Consider the following 14,917-nt stretch of genomic DNA (forward strand, 5'->3'; position numbering starts at 1 on the left):
GCAAATAAAAATACAAAATGTGCAGCTGAATTAAAATAAAAAATTGCATGTCACATCCAGAGAAACAGAACCAGTATGATGTGTGTACACATATACGCACACGTGTGTATATGGTGAGAGAAAGAGAGAGAGAGATTAATTTTCAAGAATTGGCTCACATGACTAGGGAGGCCGAAAGTCCAAAATCTGCAGAGCGAGCCGGCAGACAGGAGACTAGAGAATATCCAATGTTGCAGTTCAGGTATGAAGGCTGTCTGCTAGTAGAATTTTTTCTTGCTTAAAAGAGGTAAGATTTTTACTCTATTCGGGCCTTCATCCGATTGGATGAGGCCTACCCACATTATAGAGCACAATCTGCTTTTCTCAAAGTCCACCAATTTAAATGTTGATCTCATCCGAAAACACCCTTGCAGGAACATGCAGAACAATGTTGAGATATTTGAACAATGTGGCCCAGCCAAGTTGAAACATAAAGTCACCATCACATTTGCACTAAAAAATTATTCATTGTTTATATGAAAATCAAATTTGTCTGAGTGTTTTCTATTTTATCTGACAGCCCTACTCACAGAGGAATCTGTGTTGAACCAAGATGCTTCATGAAACAGCCCCACTGAGCTCCCAGCAGATGCTAGCACCATTCATCATCCATGTGAGTGAGCTCTCTTGGATGTCCCAGGCAAGTGTAGCATCCTGATGACTGCAGCCCCAGGTGACAGACACCACATAGAACAGAAAGCACCCACCAAACCCCAGTCGATTAATAGAATCCTGAGAGATAATAAATAGCTATTGTTTGGGAACATTTTGTAAAGTACAAGTGGTTATCTAAAACTTTATGGTTTCGGTGACCTTTTCTTCATTTTTTGTGCTCTGTTCTCAGATCACAGATCATGAAGGCTTGGGGAGGCTTTGTTATAATTTTGACTCTAATCTATGTGTTAGTTTATGTGTGGGTATATGTTTCAGAATATCCTATTAATTCCTTCTTGATGGTATTTTCAAGGGAGGTTTTCATAAAATATGCTTTTCAATCTACTCTTGGAATTTAGAACATAATTCCAATCTCTCTCTATAGGATAAGCCTCCAATGCAATCACTTACGTTAAGAAATTGAGAGAATGTTGATATAAACTGCTTCCTGAGCCATATGGAAACCTGTATCTTCTGCAGGTTGCTTGGTGAGTATGCAAGGAGTACAGGTGTGTTTATTCACTTTGAGAAGTGTTTCTCTCAGAAGGTGTCCTGAAAGACTTTCTCCTGCTACAGGGATAGCCCTTGACAAGGAAGTCACTTTCCTTGGGCATACATAGACAGGGCTCCTTCAGCAGACAGCAGATAGATATGCAATGCAGGCCTTGGTTTTTTGTGATGGTCCCAATGTAGCACTGGATGAGTCTGTCCAATTCTGGGGTTTGTTCACAGGAAACCCATGCGTCAGCAAATCTATGCCACATTCTCCAGTATCACTTTTATAAAGTCAATTTATTTTTCTTAGTATTTTGTCGTATTTCTCGGTTAGTATACAACTCAGATTTGGAGCTGGAGGGCATTTTGGGGGCCCCTTAAATATCTAAGCATTGTTAAGACTATAGGAATAGTTGGGGAGCCAAGGAAACACAGGAGAGTAGAGCTGTGGACCTATTGTAAGCCCCACCCCTGAGAGCGGAGAAGAACATATGCTTGGTTAAGTGAAGATTATAACCAGGGATTTTGAAGGAAGACAACCTGGGCTGTGCAACCTGTTTCTCCATCCAAACTCACCAACTAGATGAGGCATTCCTGTAATAGAGAAGGAGTGAGTGTATCCAGAGGTCAGGATTGTTTTGGGTATCGATGTCTCTCCACATGGAAGAAAATATTAAGAATGGTAGATAAGAATTCCCCAAAATGAGCCAATATATGTTTCAATTGACCAGATTTCTGCCCACTAAATGATTTCATTATTATAGGCCTGCATCCCTGAAATACTGAGGCATCTTAAATGATATCTCTTGGTGTTCCTACATCATTTAGACACATAGACGATCTCTTAGTTTTCTGCCACAGATAGCTAACTGCTTAGTGTGTTGTGTTAAGTTTTATACATCATCCTCAGAGGGTTAGCTCATCACCAAGAGCCCTAGGATACCTCCTTGCATCTCTGTGTCATGATAGTACTCAACTTCTGTCACTTTTAAAGCAGGCAGTATTCCTGCCAAAGGGATGATGCTTTGTTTCACCAAGCTGGGCAGAGTTCCACAAATTGCCCTTGCCTGAGGCTAGTTCCTCTAATTAGTAAACTTTCTCAGGAGGTAGCCTGAAGAGTAAAGATTTTTTTTTTTTTTTTTTTAATTTGGAGGAAGGCAAGGGGACAGAGGGCTGTGCAGAAGCATTTCTGATGTGGAGGACAAGCCTGAGCAGCACGGTTGCCATAGAAACCAGAAGTCATTACTGGGACCTTGATGACTTTTTAATAGAGACCCATGTGGGCTGGTGAGAATAGCAGGGTCCTGCCTTCAGGTGTTTGGGACTCAGTTGAGGGTGTGGGTGCCCACAGTGGGGGCTGAACTGTCATGGGCTGTGGGGAGATGAAGGGATCCCAGATCTAAGTCTCCTCGATGCCACTTTGAAATAAGTTGCTCTCACTGTTTTATGAGGGAGACAGCTGGGACCCTTCTGGCTCCAGTGGGTGTGGTGTCCTGCTCTTGGTGTCCTGGAGCTACTTTCTATGTAAAGGTGGGACATGGGAGGATGAGACAGGTAAGGGCTCTCCAAGCCCAGTGTTCCCTTCTGTAAAATAGGGATAATTTTTTTTTTATTGCATTTTAGGTTTGGGGGTACATGTGAAGAACATGCAAGATTGTTGCATAGGTACACACATAGCAGTGTGGTTTGCTGCCTTCCTTCCCCTCACCTGTATCTGTCATTTCTCCCCATGCTACCTCTTCCCACCTCCCCACCTCCCCGTCCCTCCCCCATTTTCCCCCAACGGACCCCAGTGTGTAGTGCCCCCCTCCCTGTGTCCATGTGTTCTCATTGTTCAACACCCGCCTATGAGTGAGAACATGCGGTGTTTGATTTTCTGCTCTTGTGAGCATTTCCACAAGAAAAAAACAAACAAGCCCATTCAAAAATGGGCAAAGGATATGAACAGACACTTTACAAAAGAAGACATACAGGAGGCCAACAAACATATGAAAAAATGCTCATCATCACTGGTCATTAGAGAAATGCAAATCAAAACCACATTGAGATACCATCTCACACCAGTTAGAATGGTGATCATTAAAAAATCTGGAGACAACAGATGCTGGAGAGGATGTGGAGAAATAGGAACACTTTTACACTGTTGGTGGGAGTGTAAATTAATTCAACCATTGTGGAAGACAGTGTGGTGATTCCTCAATGACCTAAAAATAGAAATCCCATTTGACCCAGCAATCCCATTATTGGGTATATATCCAAAGGATTATAAATCATTCTACTATAAGGACACATGCACACGAATGTTCATTGCAGCACTGTTTACAATAGCAAAGACCTGGAACCAACCCAAATGCCCATTGATGATAGACTGGATAGGGAAAATGTGGTACATATACACCATGGAATATTACGCAGCCATCAAAAACGATTGAGTTTGCGTCCTTTGTAGGAACATGGATGAACCTGGAAACCATCATTCTCAGCAAAATAGGGATAATTATGCTCACCCACAGGATTGCTGCAACCTACAGTGATACCACAGGTGCAAGCCCATAACCCTGTGTTTACTGCATGATCAGGAATGCCTGTGTGAATTCAAGCCTCTTCTTAGTCCTTTACAGATTTGTTTTTAGGAGATAGATGAGGAAAGGAGAAGAAAAAGGCCCTGATGAGAAGCCCATTGTATCTTCTGGCTGTAATGATCACTACCCAATTGTATCAGTGTCACTGGTCACTGACAGTGCCTAGCATGATTCCTGGCACACTGTTACTCTAAGAAAGCACAGTGATTGCTGGATTCTCTCTGTCCCTGTGAAGCTCTTCATCAGGTGATTGAGCTCATATCAGGTGTCTGAAGAAGATGGGCTTTGAGAATCTGGGTGTTGATGGCTGCTGAAGCTTCTACGTCAGATTTGAAGGGCAGCAGTCCTAAGGAGACTCCCAAGACTTCCATCCCTGGTGGGATATGATGCCTGGCACAAGTGAGTTAATAGATCCTAACAAAAGCATGTTGTGGAATGGCTCTTTGAGGTTTATAAAATAGTCTAACAGTAGAGAAACTACTTTGATCCCATCTTTGGAGAAGAGGTTTAGCAGGTGGAATTTCCTTTCATCAGCAGCTGTGTGTTTCGTAGTGGCCCTTGAGGCCCATGTTAAAAATGCCTTTCGTTGTCACAAAGCAATGAATAGTTCATTTGGGGAAGCAACTTGATATTTAACATGTTTTTTTCAATACATTTACATGTTTTCTGCCTGTATAATCAGTGATTCCCATGTATCTCTCAGGTGGGCATTGAAATACACAGTTGGTCAGAAAGTCTTCCAAGCAACTGGAGATTGTAATATGCATTTTTCAATGGTCATCGTGTATTTATCCATTCTATAATGATTTTTTAAAGAAGACAGAAATATACAAAGTATTAGTTAAAACTCAAAATGTCAGATGCAGAAGTTCAGTATTTTGAAAAATAATTTCCATATAATTTGCTCTATTATCATGATAACCAACCATGTCCCATAAAATAACCAACTAGGCCTAAAATATTATTGTCATTGTTTCCCACTACATAAGATTTTCAGTTCTGTACTACTAGGACTCTCTATCCCTCCTATTGCCCTGTCCCCAGACAAACACAATACTTTGTCACTATAGATCAAGTTTCATATCCTAGACATTTACTTAAATGGAATAATAGAAATGTTTTTGTGTGTTTGTTTTTGATTTTTGGTTTGGCTTCTTTCATTCACCCAATTTATTTTTAGATGTATCTATTTTGCTGCACATACATTCTTTTTATTGTTGAATAGTATTCCAGTATATGGCTGTATCACAATTTTTTTTTCATTCACCTGTTGTTGGATATTTGAATTGTTTCCAATTTGGAGCTCTTGTAAACAAAGCCGCTATGAATATTTGTGAATAAGTCTTTCCATGGAAATAGGCTTTCTTTATATAATAAATACTTAGGAGTGCAATGGCTGGATCATATGGTAGATGTAAGAATAACACTGTAAGAAACTGCTATTTCCAAGTGTTTGGACCATTTTTCATTACCACCAGTAATGTATCAGAATTTCATCCTCCACAACCTTGACAGAGCTTAGTGTAATCAGTCTTTTTAATTTTTGTCATTCTCACAAGAGTTTAGTAGTATCTCATTGCAGTTTTCATTTACATTTCCCTTACAACTAATGACTAATGATGTTGAGCATCATTTCATGTGCTTTTATGATATCTGCATGTCTTCTTTAGTGGAATGTCTATTCACATCTTTTACCTGTTTCTTTACTGATGTGTCTGTTTTCTTCTTACTGATTAAGATTTTTTAAATATTCTGGATACAAGTCCTTTATCAGATATGATTTTCAAACACTTTATCCCAGTCTGTGGCTTACTTGTCATTTTTTCAACCATGTAGTTGGAAAACTAAAGTTTTTAACTTTGAGGAAGTCCAATTTTTCAATTTCTTTGCTCATAGATTGTGGTTTTGGTGTCTCATGAATGAAATCTTCACCTGACCCATTGTCACAGAGATTTTCTCCTTTTTTTTTTCTGCTAGAAGTTTTATAGCTTCAAGTTTTATATTTAGATCTCAGATCCATTTTGAATAGATTTTTGTATATAGTGTGATATCTGAGTCACGGTTTACATTTGTGCATGTCAATATTCACTTGTCCCAGCACCATTTGTTGAAATGACAATTCTTTCTCCGCTGAATTACCATTGCATCTTTGTCAAAACTCAGTTGTCCACATACTTGTGGGTCTATATCTGGACTCTTTATTCTGTTCCTTTGATCTACTAATCCATCTTGATGCCAGTAGCATACTGTCTGGATTACTGTATGTTTGTAAGGAGTCTTGAAATTAGGTAGTGTTTGTCTTCTAACTTTATTCTTTGTCAGAGTTGTGTTTCATACCTGATATGGTTTTGAACTGTGTCCCCACCCAACTCTCATGTCAAATTGTAATCCTTAATGTTGGAGACGAGGCCGGGTGGGAGGCGATTGGATCTCGGGGGCGGATTTTCCCCTTTGGTGCTGTTCTCATGATAGAGTTCTCATAAGATCTGGTTGTTTAAAAATGTGTAGCACCTCCCCTGCCTGCTACTGTCACGTAAGACCCCTGCTCCTGCTTTGCCTTTTGCCATAAGTAAAAGCTCCCTGAGACCTCTCCAGAAGCAGATGCCACTATGGTTCCTGCACAGCCTGCAAAACTGTAAGCCAAGAAACCCCCTTTTTTTAAAATAAACAAATAAATAAATTAGCGAGTTTCAGGTTTTTGTTTGTAGAAGTCTGAGAACCGACTAATACAATAGTCTAGGTCTTTTACATTTCCATATGAATGTTAGAATCAGCCTGTTAGTTTCTTTAAAAATTTTTGAGGATTTCTATTTGAATTGCTCTAAATCTATCAATCAGTTTTGGAAGACTTGACATCTTGACAATACTGAATCACCTCAGTATTGTCTGTGAGCCATGAGCATGGTATGTCCTTTGCTTATTTAGGTCTTCTTTAATTCTCTCAGCAATGTTGTGTGGTGTTCAATGTTAGGTATTGCACATCTGTGGACAGGATATTCATAAATATTTTATACTTTTGATGATGCTACATATGGCTTTATTTGTTAAACACAATTGCTAATTATTATATTTTCATGGTACTATCAGCAACCAAATGTTTAACAGTATCAGTGAGGGATCTTTTTGATTGAAAGCACAGCCTACTCTACGATGGAAAAGGTATTTGATCCTTAACCTGTGTTTACCCATATTTTCCATATCTGCTTTTACAAGTCATTGACCATATGTTGAAACTATGGAGGAAAATGTTGCAGAGACAATTCTACAGGTCATCTTTAGAAATCACACCAAAAGAACATAGTTTAGTAGCTTTCAACTTTATATGTGTGGTCAGAAATGATTTTGTTGTGATATGTGGCTCAGGCTGGAGTGCAATGGGGCGATCATAGCTCACTGCAGCCTTGAACTCCCGAGTTCAAGTAATCTTCCCACCTCAGCCTCTTGAATAACAGGCCACATGCTCAGCTAAACTTAAAAACATTTTTCAGAGACAGAGTTTTGCTATGTTGTTCAGACTGGTCTCACACTCCTGATCTCAAGCAATCCTACCTCAGCCTTCTGAGTAGCTGGTATTATAGGCATGAGTCACCATGCCCGGCTAGTTTTACTTCTTTACCCACAACTAAATCTACCTCAATAAATTCCTGGGATTTGGGGCGGTGAGAGGGTGAGCAAGCATGTATGTATGTGAGTATGTATACATTTGTATGTCACTGAAGCTGTCAGTAATATTTATTGTCAGCACTATTTGAGATTAATTGCTGTGCATCATGTCAATCCTATTTAGTTTCTAGTACATATTAGGAACAAGCTCGGGGTTGTGGTGTTCGTTGTTTCTCAGCTTTCCTTGGCCAGATGGTTACCATGGTGACTCAGTGACTGCTGTGGGATTTAGTGCAGAATGAACATCCATTTAGGATTCTTGCCCAAATCTTTCACAACCCATTGCCTGTCCATCAGATATAATATTAGCTTTTCATCTTACGTGTAGTTAATCACTTTACAAGGGCTCAGAAAAAATTTGCTTCACTTATCTGAGGTTAAGCTACAGATAACATAAAAAGACACTAAGTACCTTCAAATAAAAGAAAATGAGTTGTTGATATTCCTCTCCGGCCCCAAACTCTATTGGGAGGTTAGAATAAAATTCTTAGAATCATACAGCATGTGCTCTTTTGTATCTTGCTTCTTTCAATCAACATAATGTATGTGAAATTAATATTTATTATGGTCTATATAGTAGATTGCTTATTCTCATTGGTGTAAAGCAGGCGTCCCCAAACTTTTTACACAGGGGGCCAGTTCACTGTCCCTCAGACCGTTGGAGGGCCACCACATACTGTGCTCCTCTCACTGACCACCAATGAAAGAGGTGCCCCTTCCTGAAGTGCGGCAGGGGGCCGGATAAATGGCCTCAGGGGGCCGCATGCGGCCCGTGGGCCGTAGTTTGGGGACGCCTGGTGTAAAGTATTGTATTATTTAGATATTTCACACTACATTTATCTGTTATAGAAATTTGTGTATTTTCCAGTTTTTGACTTCTTATGAATAATGGTATTATGAATGTTCATGTTCATTCTTTTGGATGAATGTATATTTTCATTTCTCTTGAGTATGTACCAATGTGCTATGGCACTTCTGAGTTATAAGGTATGTGTATGTTCAGCTCAATGGATACCAACAAGCAGTTGATCAAAGTGGCTGTTCCATTCTATGGTCCCATCAGCAGCTTGTGAGAGTTTTACTTGCTCTATATCCTCATGAATACTTGGTATTTTCCATGTTTTTCATTTTGTTGTTCTGGTGGTCTTGTGGTAACACCTCACTGTAGTTTAATTATAAGTTCTTGGAAATGTTAAGTTTCTTTTAATTTAAAGATTTTCCTTCTGTATTAGTCAGGGTTCTCCAGAAAAACAGAACCAATAGAAAAAAAATATATATATACACACACACACACACACACACACACACACATACACATATATCCTATTTATATATAAAACAGGATAAATATAATATATAAATATATGTTATACATATATATTCATAAAGCATTATATATATAAATGTATATATATATAAATGTGTATATATATATATATATATATATATATACATATCTCACAGCTTGAGAGGGAGAGATTGAGATTGATTTGTTATAAGGAGTTGGCTCATGTGACTATGGAGTCCGAAAAATCTGAAGATCTGCAGTTGGCAAGCCAGAAACCCCCGAGATCTGATGGGTGGTACAAGTCCAAATCTGAAGACTTGAGAGCTGATGATCTAAGTTCTATTCCAAAAGCTGGCAGTCTCTAGACCCCAAGAGAGCTGAATTTTTAGTTTGAGTCCCAAAGAGCAGGAAAAGACTGATATGCTGGCTCAGGAAGTCAGGTATAGCAAGTCATGTTTATTTAGCCTTTTTGTTCTATTCAAAACTTCAGTTGATTAGATGAGGCCCAGTTGCATTAGAGAGGGCAGTCAGCTCTATTCAGTCTACTCATTCAGTGTTCATCTTATCTAGAAACACCCTCACACACACACACCCAGAACAGTGTTTACCAAATGTCTGGGTACTTTGTGGCCCAGTCAAGTTGAGATATGAAATTAACCATCACACTTTCCAATTTATTTGCTTAAGAGAATGGATATTTTGTCCTGTGCATTTTGCATTGTGGATTTTGTTGGTTATATTCCTATATTGTTGTTTATTATGTTCTTGTGGTTCTTCCTTTTCTTTTAAAATTGGTGTTAGATTCAGAGGCTTGATTCAATTAAGATTTTTTTTTTTTTTTGGTCAGAAGTAATTCATATGTGGTGTTGTTTATTCCTATAGTGTTACACAGGAGGCTCATTATGTCTAATTGTCTCTCCTCTTGTGATGTTAAGATTAATTACTATGTTCAAATATTGTTGAGCTGATCTATCCATTATAAAATTTCCCATCCCTTTTTCACCTCGATTTTTCTGCAGCCTCTAAGGATTATTGCTTAGATCTGTATTCATTAAAGGTCATAAAAGGATGATATTATAATTCTATAATTTTCTCTGCTTTATTAGCTGGAATTACTCTATTAAAGAAACTTCCTTTTATAAAGTATTGGATTACACTGAGGGGTAGTATGTATAGGAAGGGCTGAATGAATGCCTAATTCTTTTGCAATATTTCCACTTTTAAAAATAGTGAGTTTCCCTAGGATTCTCTAAAGGTAAGCAATGAGTTGATTTTGTTTGTTTTATTTTTCTTTTAGAATGTTATCATGAGTTCTAGAAGTTTTTATATTTAATGAGTTTTAATCCATAGTAGTCATTATTTTATTTAGTGTTCAAATTGCCTCATCTGTGTCCAGCAAGAGCCCCTTAAGCTTGGCTTCTGTCTTTTGATGTACTCTCTGGTATGATAGTTTGGTCCACATTCATCTAGTAGAATGATTACACAGACCTAGACTCAGCCATTTCTCCAAGGTAACCTAGTTCCTTTCAGTGTGTTATGTTTTTAAGTGGATTCAGCATGGGCACTAGAGTTGCTCATTGCTACTGGGTCTATCATGTTTCTTCACCTTTCCAGTGCATGGAGCCAGTATATATGTATTACATTTTTAAGAGAAAAGACATCATTGGCTTCCATCCTGAGTTGTTTCTCCTTCTCATGATAGGTAACAATTTTTAAAAATCAGTTTTCATTAAAACTTTCCAGTTTTAAAATAAAAGCAAATAGAATGTTTCTATTAGTTTTCCATACATATAAGGTGACATATCCCACATCGGTGAAGACAAATAGAATTTCTACAAAGGTGAAAATATTCTATGTCTAAACGGTCCTGCATAGTAGCCACTAGCTACCTGTGTCTTTGAACACCTAATATGTGGTGTGACTGAGGAAGTGAATTTAAAATTGCATTTAAATTTAGTTAACTTAAATAGCCATGAGTGGCCAGTGGCTTTGGTATGGGACAACAGCAGCTCTACGCATTTTTCTGCACTTTGATTTATTCACTTAACAGAATATCCTGGAGATCACTACGTAGCAGTAGAGAGAGGGAGTCTTCCTTGCTTGTTATACTGGCATTGAAATCTAGGATGTAGATGTACCTTAGATTATTCAATCAATCCTTTATTGGTGGACATCTGTCACATTTTGGGTCTTCTGCTGTTACAATTTGTTCTACCACAAATAGCCCTGTGCTTCTGCCTTTCTGTCTTTTTGAATTGTATCTTTGGGAAACGTTCTTTAAAGAAAGATTATTGGTTTCAAGAGAAAAATACTTGTGCCTTATGAAGTAGAAGATTTGAAACAGAGAACATCTAGAAATACAGTAACAATAAATGAATGTTGGTCTTATCTGATCATTCCTTTGATTCCATGTACTGCTCTCTTATTTTCTTTCTAGCGTGATATGGGTGAAGGAGTTTCTGATTGAGCCTTGGGAAGAAGAAATAGTACAGAAGAACAAAGAACAATAATGTATCAGCTGGACAGAAGATGGGAGTCATCAGATCTATACCCCAGTTACTTGACCCATCAACGGACTGGTTTTTGGGGTGAGTTCCTTCCCTCTGTTGGTCTCTGGTCTAACACAGAAGAACACTCAATATAGAAACAGTGGTTAGAGGAGGGGGCTTTTGGGTGAGAAGGACTTGGATTTGACGCTGGTAATCATTACTTGCTGCTTGCATGATCTATATCAACCAATTTATCTACTGTGTGCCCTGTAACTATTTATGTCTTTTATTATTATTCCTACCATGCATAGAAAAACTGAAAGAAAAAAGTGGGGATTACTTTGCCAGGTATTACAATGTTCTCTGAGCATATAATTTCATAAATTTTGGACAGAATGGTTGACACGCAGATTAAAGAAGTCTAAAGAAAGCTTTTGAGTAGACTCAGGCATATAACATCATTTAAGATGCTACAAGTATGGCATTTCCAATCAAACATATTGTTCAGGAATTAGGTCTAGCTATAAAGAGTTCATTAAAAAGGAAAGTTAGGTTATATATTATACCTTGTCATGTACTCAGAATGTTTCATCCACATGTTAATACTTAAGGTAAAAGAAAACTGAAAATAACAACAAAAAACTCAGGATACTATACTGTACATAGGATTATAACAGCTTTATGAATTGCATTTGTAATGCATGTACAGTACATGTGCATATATCCATGTATAAAAAATCATTGGAAAGATCTAGTATCATGTTAATTTTAATTATGATGGGGATTGCTCGCTATTGATATTTTTAACCTCTGCATTTGGCCCAATATTAAACATTTGCTGAGGTGAGAATATGGATTATACATACTCCAGACTCCATACTTGACTTACTATGGGAGTTACATCCTAATAAGCTCATTGTAAGTTGAAAATAATTGTAGGTCAAAAATGGGCATTTGTAGACAAGATGGGATGTGAAAACACAAAACAATATCCAAAAAGTGCTGGCAACACTGTACACTGTAGAGTATCAGTTGTTTATCCTTATGATTGCATGGCTGACTGGGAGCTGTGGCTCGTTGCTGCTCCCTAACAGAATCACAGGCGAGTATAATACTGCATGCTGCTAGCTGGAGAAAAGACTAAAATTTAAAACTTGAAGAATAGTTTCTATTGAATGTGTACCACTTTCACACTATCATAAAATTGAAAAATTGTAAGTCAAAAAATTAAAAGTTGGGGAATGTCTGTATTTATTATTTTAAAAACTATATCCCCTAAAACCTCTGCTACTTGTGAAATGTTTCAGATATAAAATAGAGAGAGCTATAAAATTAGTCCAGCTTAGGAAAAAACTTTACTTTTCCCTAATTACATCCCCTTCCTTCTCTGCTATAGATAATCAGCATCCAGAAAGCAATGATCATCATTCCCATTTGTTGCTTTATCCTTTTATTCCATATGAGAGCTTCCCTAAATAAAACATAGTATTGTTTTGCATGTTTCACCACAAACACACATACACCTGATCCTTACACTCAAGAGAGTATTATGACCTGTTCAAGGGGAGATCTTTGTCAAGATGCCAGCACAGTATTTGGTGTGTCATTCACAGTGCCAGTGTTTGCTTCCTTCCCATCTCAACTTTTATGATCTTTAACAGGGATGATTTTCATAATCTGGATAGCATCACTATATTTTAGTGAGTATTTGGGAATGTAAGAAGGGAACCACACACACTCATCTATATTATGTAGGAAACTTAGTGCCATCTCTGTGCTATGCAACGTGATGAAGTTGGGATGAGGGAAGAGTATTCACTCTTTTCTATTGTATGATGCTGTGGTAGTGAGTTACCCTTAGTGAACCTCACCTTGCTCATCAATAAAATTAGCATATTGATATTTACCTCATAAAACTGTTATAAGGAGAAATGAGCAAAACTGTAGAAACCATCTGATACATAATATTTCAATAAATATACATTTTGTCTTCCCTCTGTTTTCCCTTCCACAAAAGACTTAAACATGAACATCTCACAGAGATCATCTAAATTTGAAACACTGGAAAAGGAAATATGCATACTTATATGATATAGAACTTTGGTGACATTTCTTTGTGGGTGAGATACCTGAGAATGGTGGAAGTTTGGAATCAAATAATCACTTTGTTACTTTTTATTTGATGTGTTCTTTTCTTCCTTTTTACCTTCCATTTAGACACTGGAATAGGAACCTTTTTGTTTGAACCCCAGAAAGGAGACAGTACAGAATAAAAGAGCATAAAGATTACTATTCTGTACAACAGACTGAAATCAGGAGACTTGAGGACTAATGCCAGATCTGTCCTTGTCTAGAAGATACTTCCCCTGAGCTGAACACAGCCCTTATTTAGAAAAAGATTGTATACCCCAATAGGGATGGTGACTTGAGAGTCAGAGTTTGGTTGCAAATCTTGAATGTCTCAATATATTAGACTCACATGCAATGAATGTACATTATGATGCATGCATACAGAGTATAAGTGGAGGTAACATAAAAACATAATACTCTTTTTTAAGTTAATGAGTAGTAAAACTACTGATTAATTATATATTTATTTCTGGACATAACTATATTTTCCACAACTTCTAAATTCATACAGATCATTTTTATAATCAGAACTAAAGAAAGTTTTCTTTTTCTGAAATATTTTAGACATAAAAAAGCTTACAAAAAGAATATACTATATATACTCATATTGACAAATAAAACATTACATGTACAATTGAAATTCACTCAAAGTCTGGGTGGGGCCCAGTGACTCATACCTGTAATCCTTGCACTCTGAGAGGTCGAGACGGGCTGATCGCTTGAGACCAGGAGTTTGAGACCAGCCTGGGCAACATCGTGAAACTCCATCTCTACAAAAAAATACAAAAATTAGTTGAGAATGGTGGCAGAGAACTGTAGTCCCAGCTACTTGGGAGGCTGAGGTGGGAGGATGACCTGAGCCAGGGAGGTCAAGTCTGTGCTGAGCCATGATTGTACCGCCACACTCCACCCTGCGTGACAGAGTAAGACCCTGTCTAAAAAAAAGAAAGAAATTCAAAGTTTCTTCTGCTTGCATTAGCCTCCTTCTTACAAAGGAGTAATTGTTAAGCATTTAGACTTTTCATTATTTATCCTTCGTTACATATGTATATATTTCTGCATGAAATATGGTGTTATTTTGTCAGGCGTTTTATCTGTAGTTGTCTGGCTATATAACAGGAGAAAGGAAGAAAGATGAGAAGAACAAATACTAATTCATATCTCTACATTGTGACCTGCCATATATGCCTCTCTACATGTGTACTGTCTTTCAGAGCTACCAAACCAGAAACACCCACTTTTCCAGTTTGCATGCTATAGCAAGCACTAACAGAATTGGTGTATATCATTTTCAGTGATGTTTTTAAAACATGTGATGTGTTCAAAGTCTTAAGAGTTTCCAAGGTGCCAGTCACCCCAAAACAATGTTACAGCATATCTCTGTGGGTTGTTTGATTTTGTTTTTTTAGAGACAGGGTCTCCTTAGTCTATGTTGCTTAGGCTGGAGTGCACTGGCTGTTAATGGGCACAATCACAGCACACTTCAGCCTAGAACTCCTGGGTCAAGTGATCCTCTCACTTCAGCCTCCCAATTAGCTGGGATTTGCAGTGTATCTTGAACATGAAATATATTCCCA

The 14,917-nt window shown here is 37.8% G+C and overlaps 1 protein-coding gene and 1 long non-coding RNA gene across 2 annotated transcripts in view; one reads left to right on the top strand and one right to left on the bottom strand.

Annotated features, from left to right (window-relative positions):
- RAB40A (RAB40A, member RAS oncogene family) overlaps nt 1-14,917 on the top strand; it is a 45,048-nt gene that overhangs the window by 13,013 nt on the left and 17,118 nt on the right. The window contains exons 5-7 of the mRNA XM_074391931.1: nt 560-679; nt 1,079-1,181; nt 11,159-11,309. Of these exons, the coding sequence (XP_074248032.1) occupies nt 11,231-11,309 (79 nt within the window). The 5' untranslated portion in view covers nt 560-679; nt 1,079-1,181; nt 11,159-11,230. The remainder of the gene's footprint in view (nt 1-559; nt 680-1,078; nt 1,182-11,158; nt 11,310-14,917) is intronic.
- Nucleotides 3,422-14,917, bottom strand: part of LOC141582823 (uncharacterized) — a 110,085-nt gene continuing 98,589 nt past the window's right edge. The window contains exons 11-12 of the long non-coding RNA XR_012515732.1: nt 14,018-14,110; nt 3,422-4,567 (exon numbers count right to left, since the gene is read on the bottom strand). This is a non-coding gene — a long non-coding RNA (uncharacterized LOC141582823). The remainder of the gene's footprint in view (nt 4,568-14,017; nt 14,111-14,917) is intronic.

The sequence above is a fragment of the Saimiri boliviensis genome, chromosome X (assembly GCF_048565385.1).
Source record: "Saimiri boliviensis isolate mSaiBol1 chromosome X, mSaiBol1.pri, whole genome shotgun sequence".
Lineage (NCBI taxonomy): Eukaryota > Metazoa > Chordata > Mammalia > Primates > Cebidae > Saimiri > Saimiri boliviensis.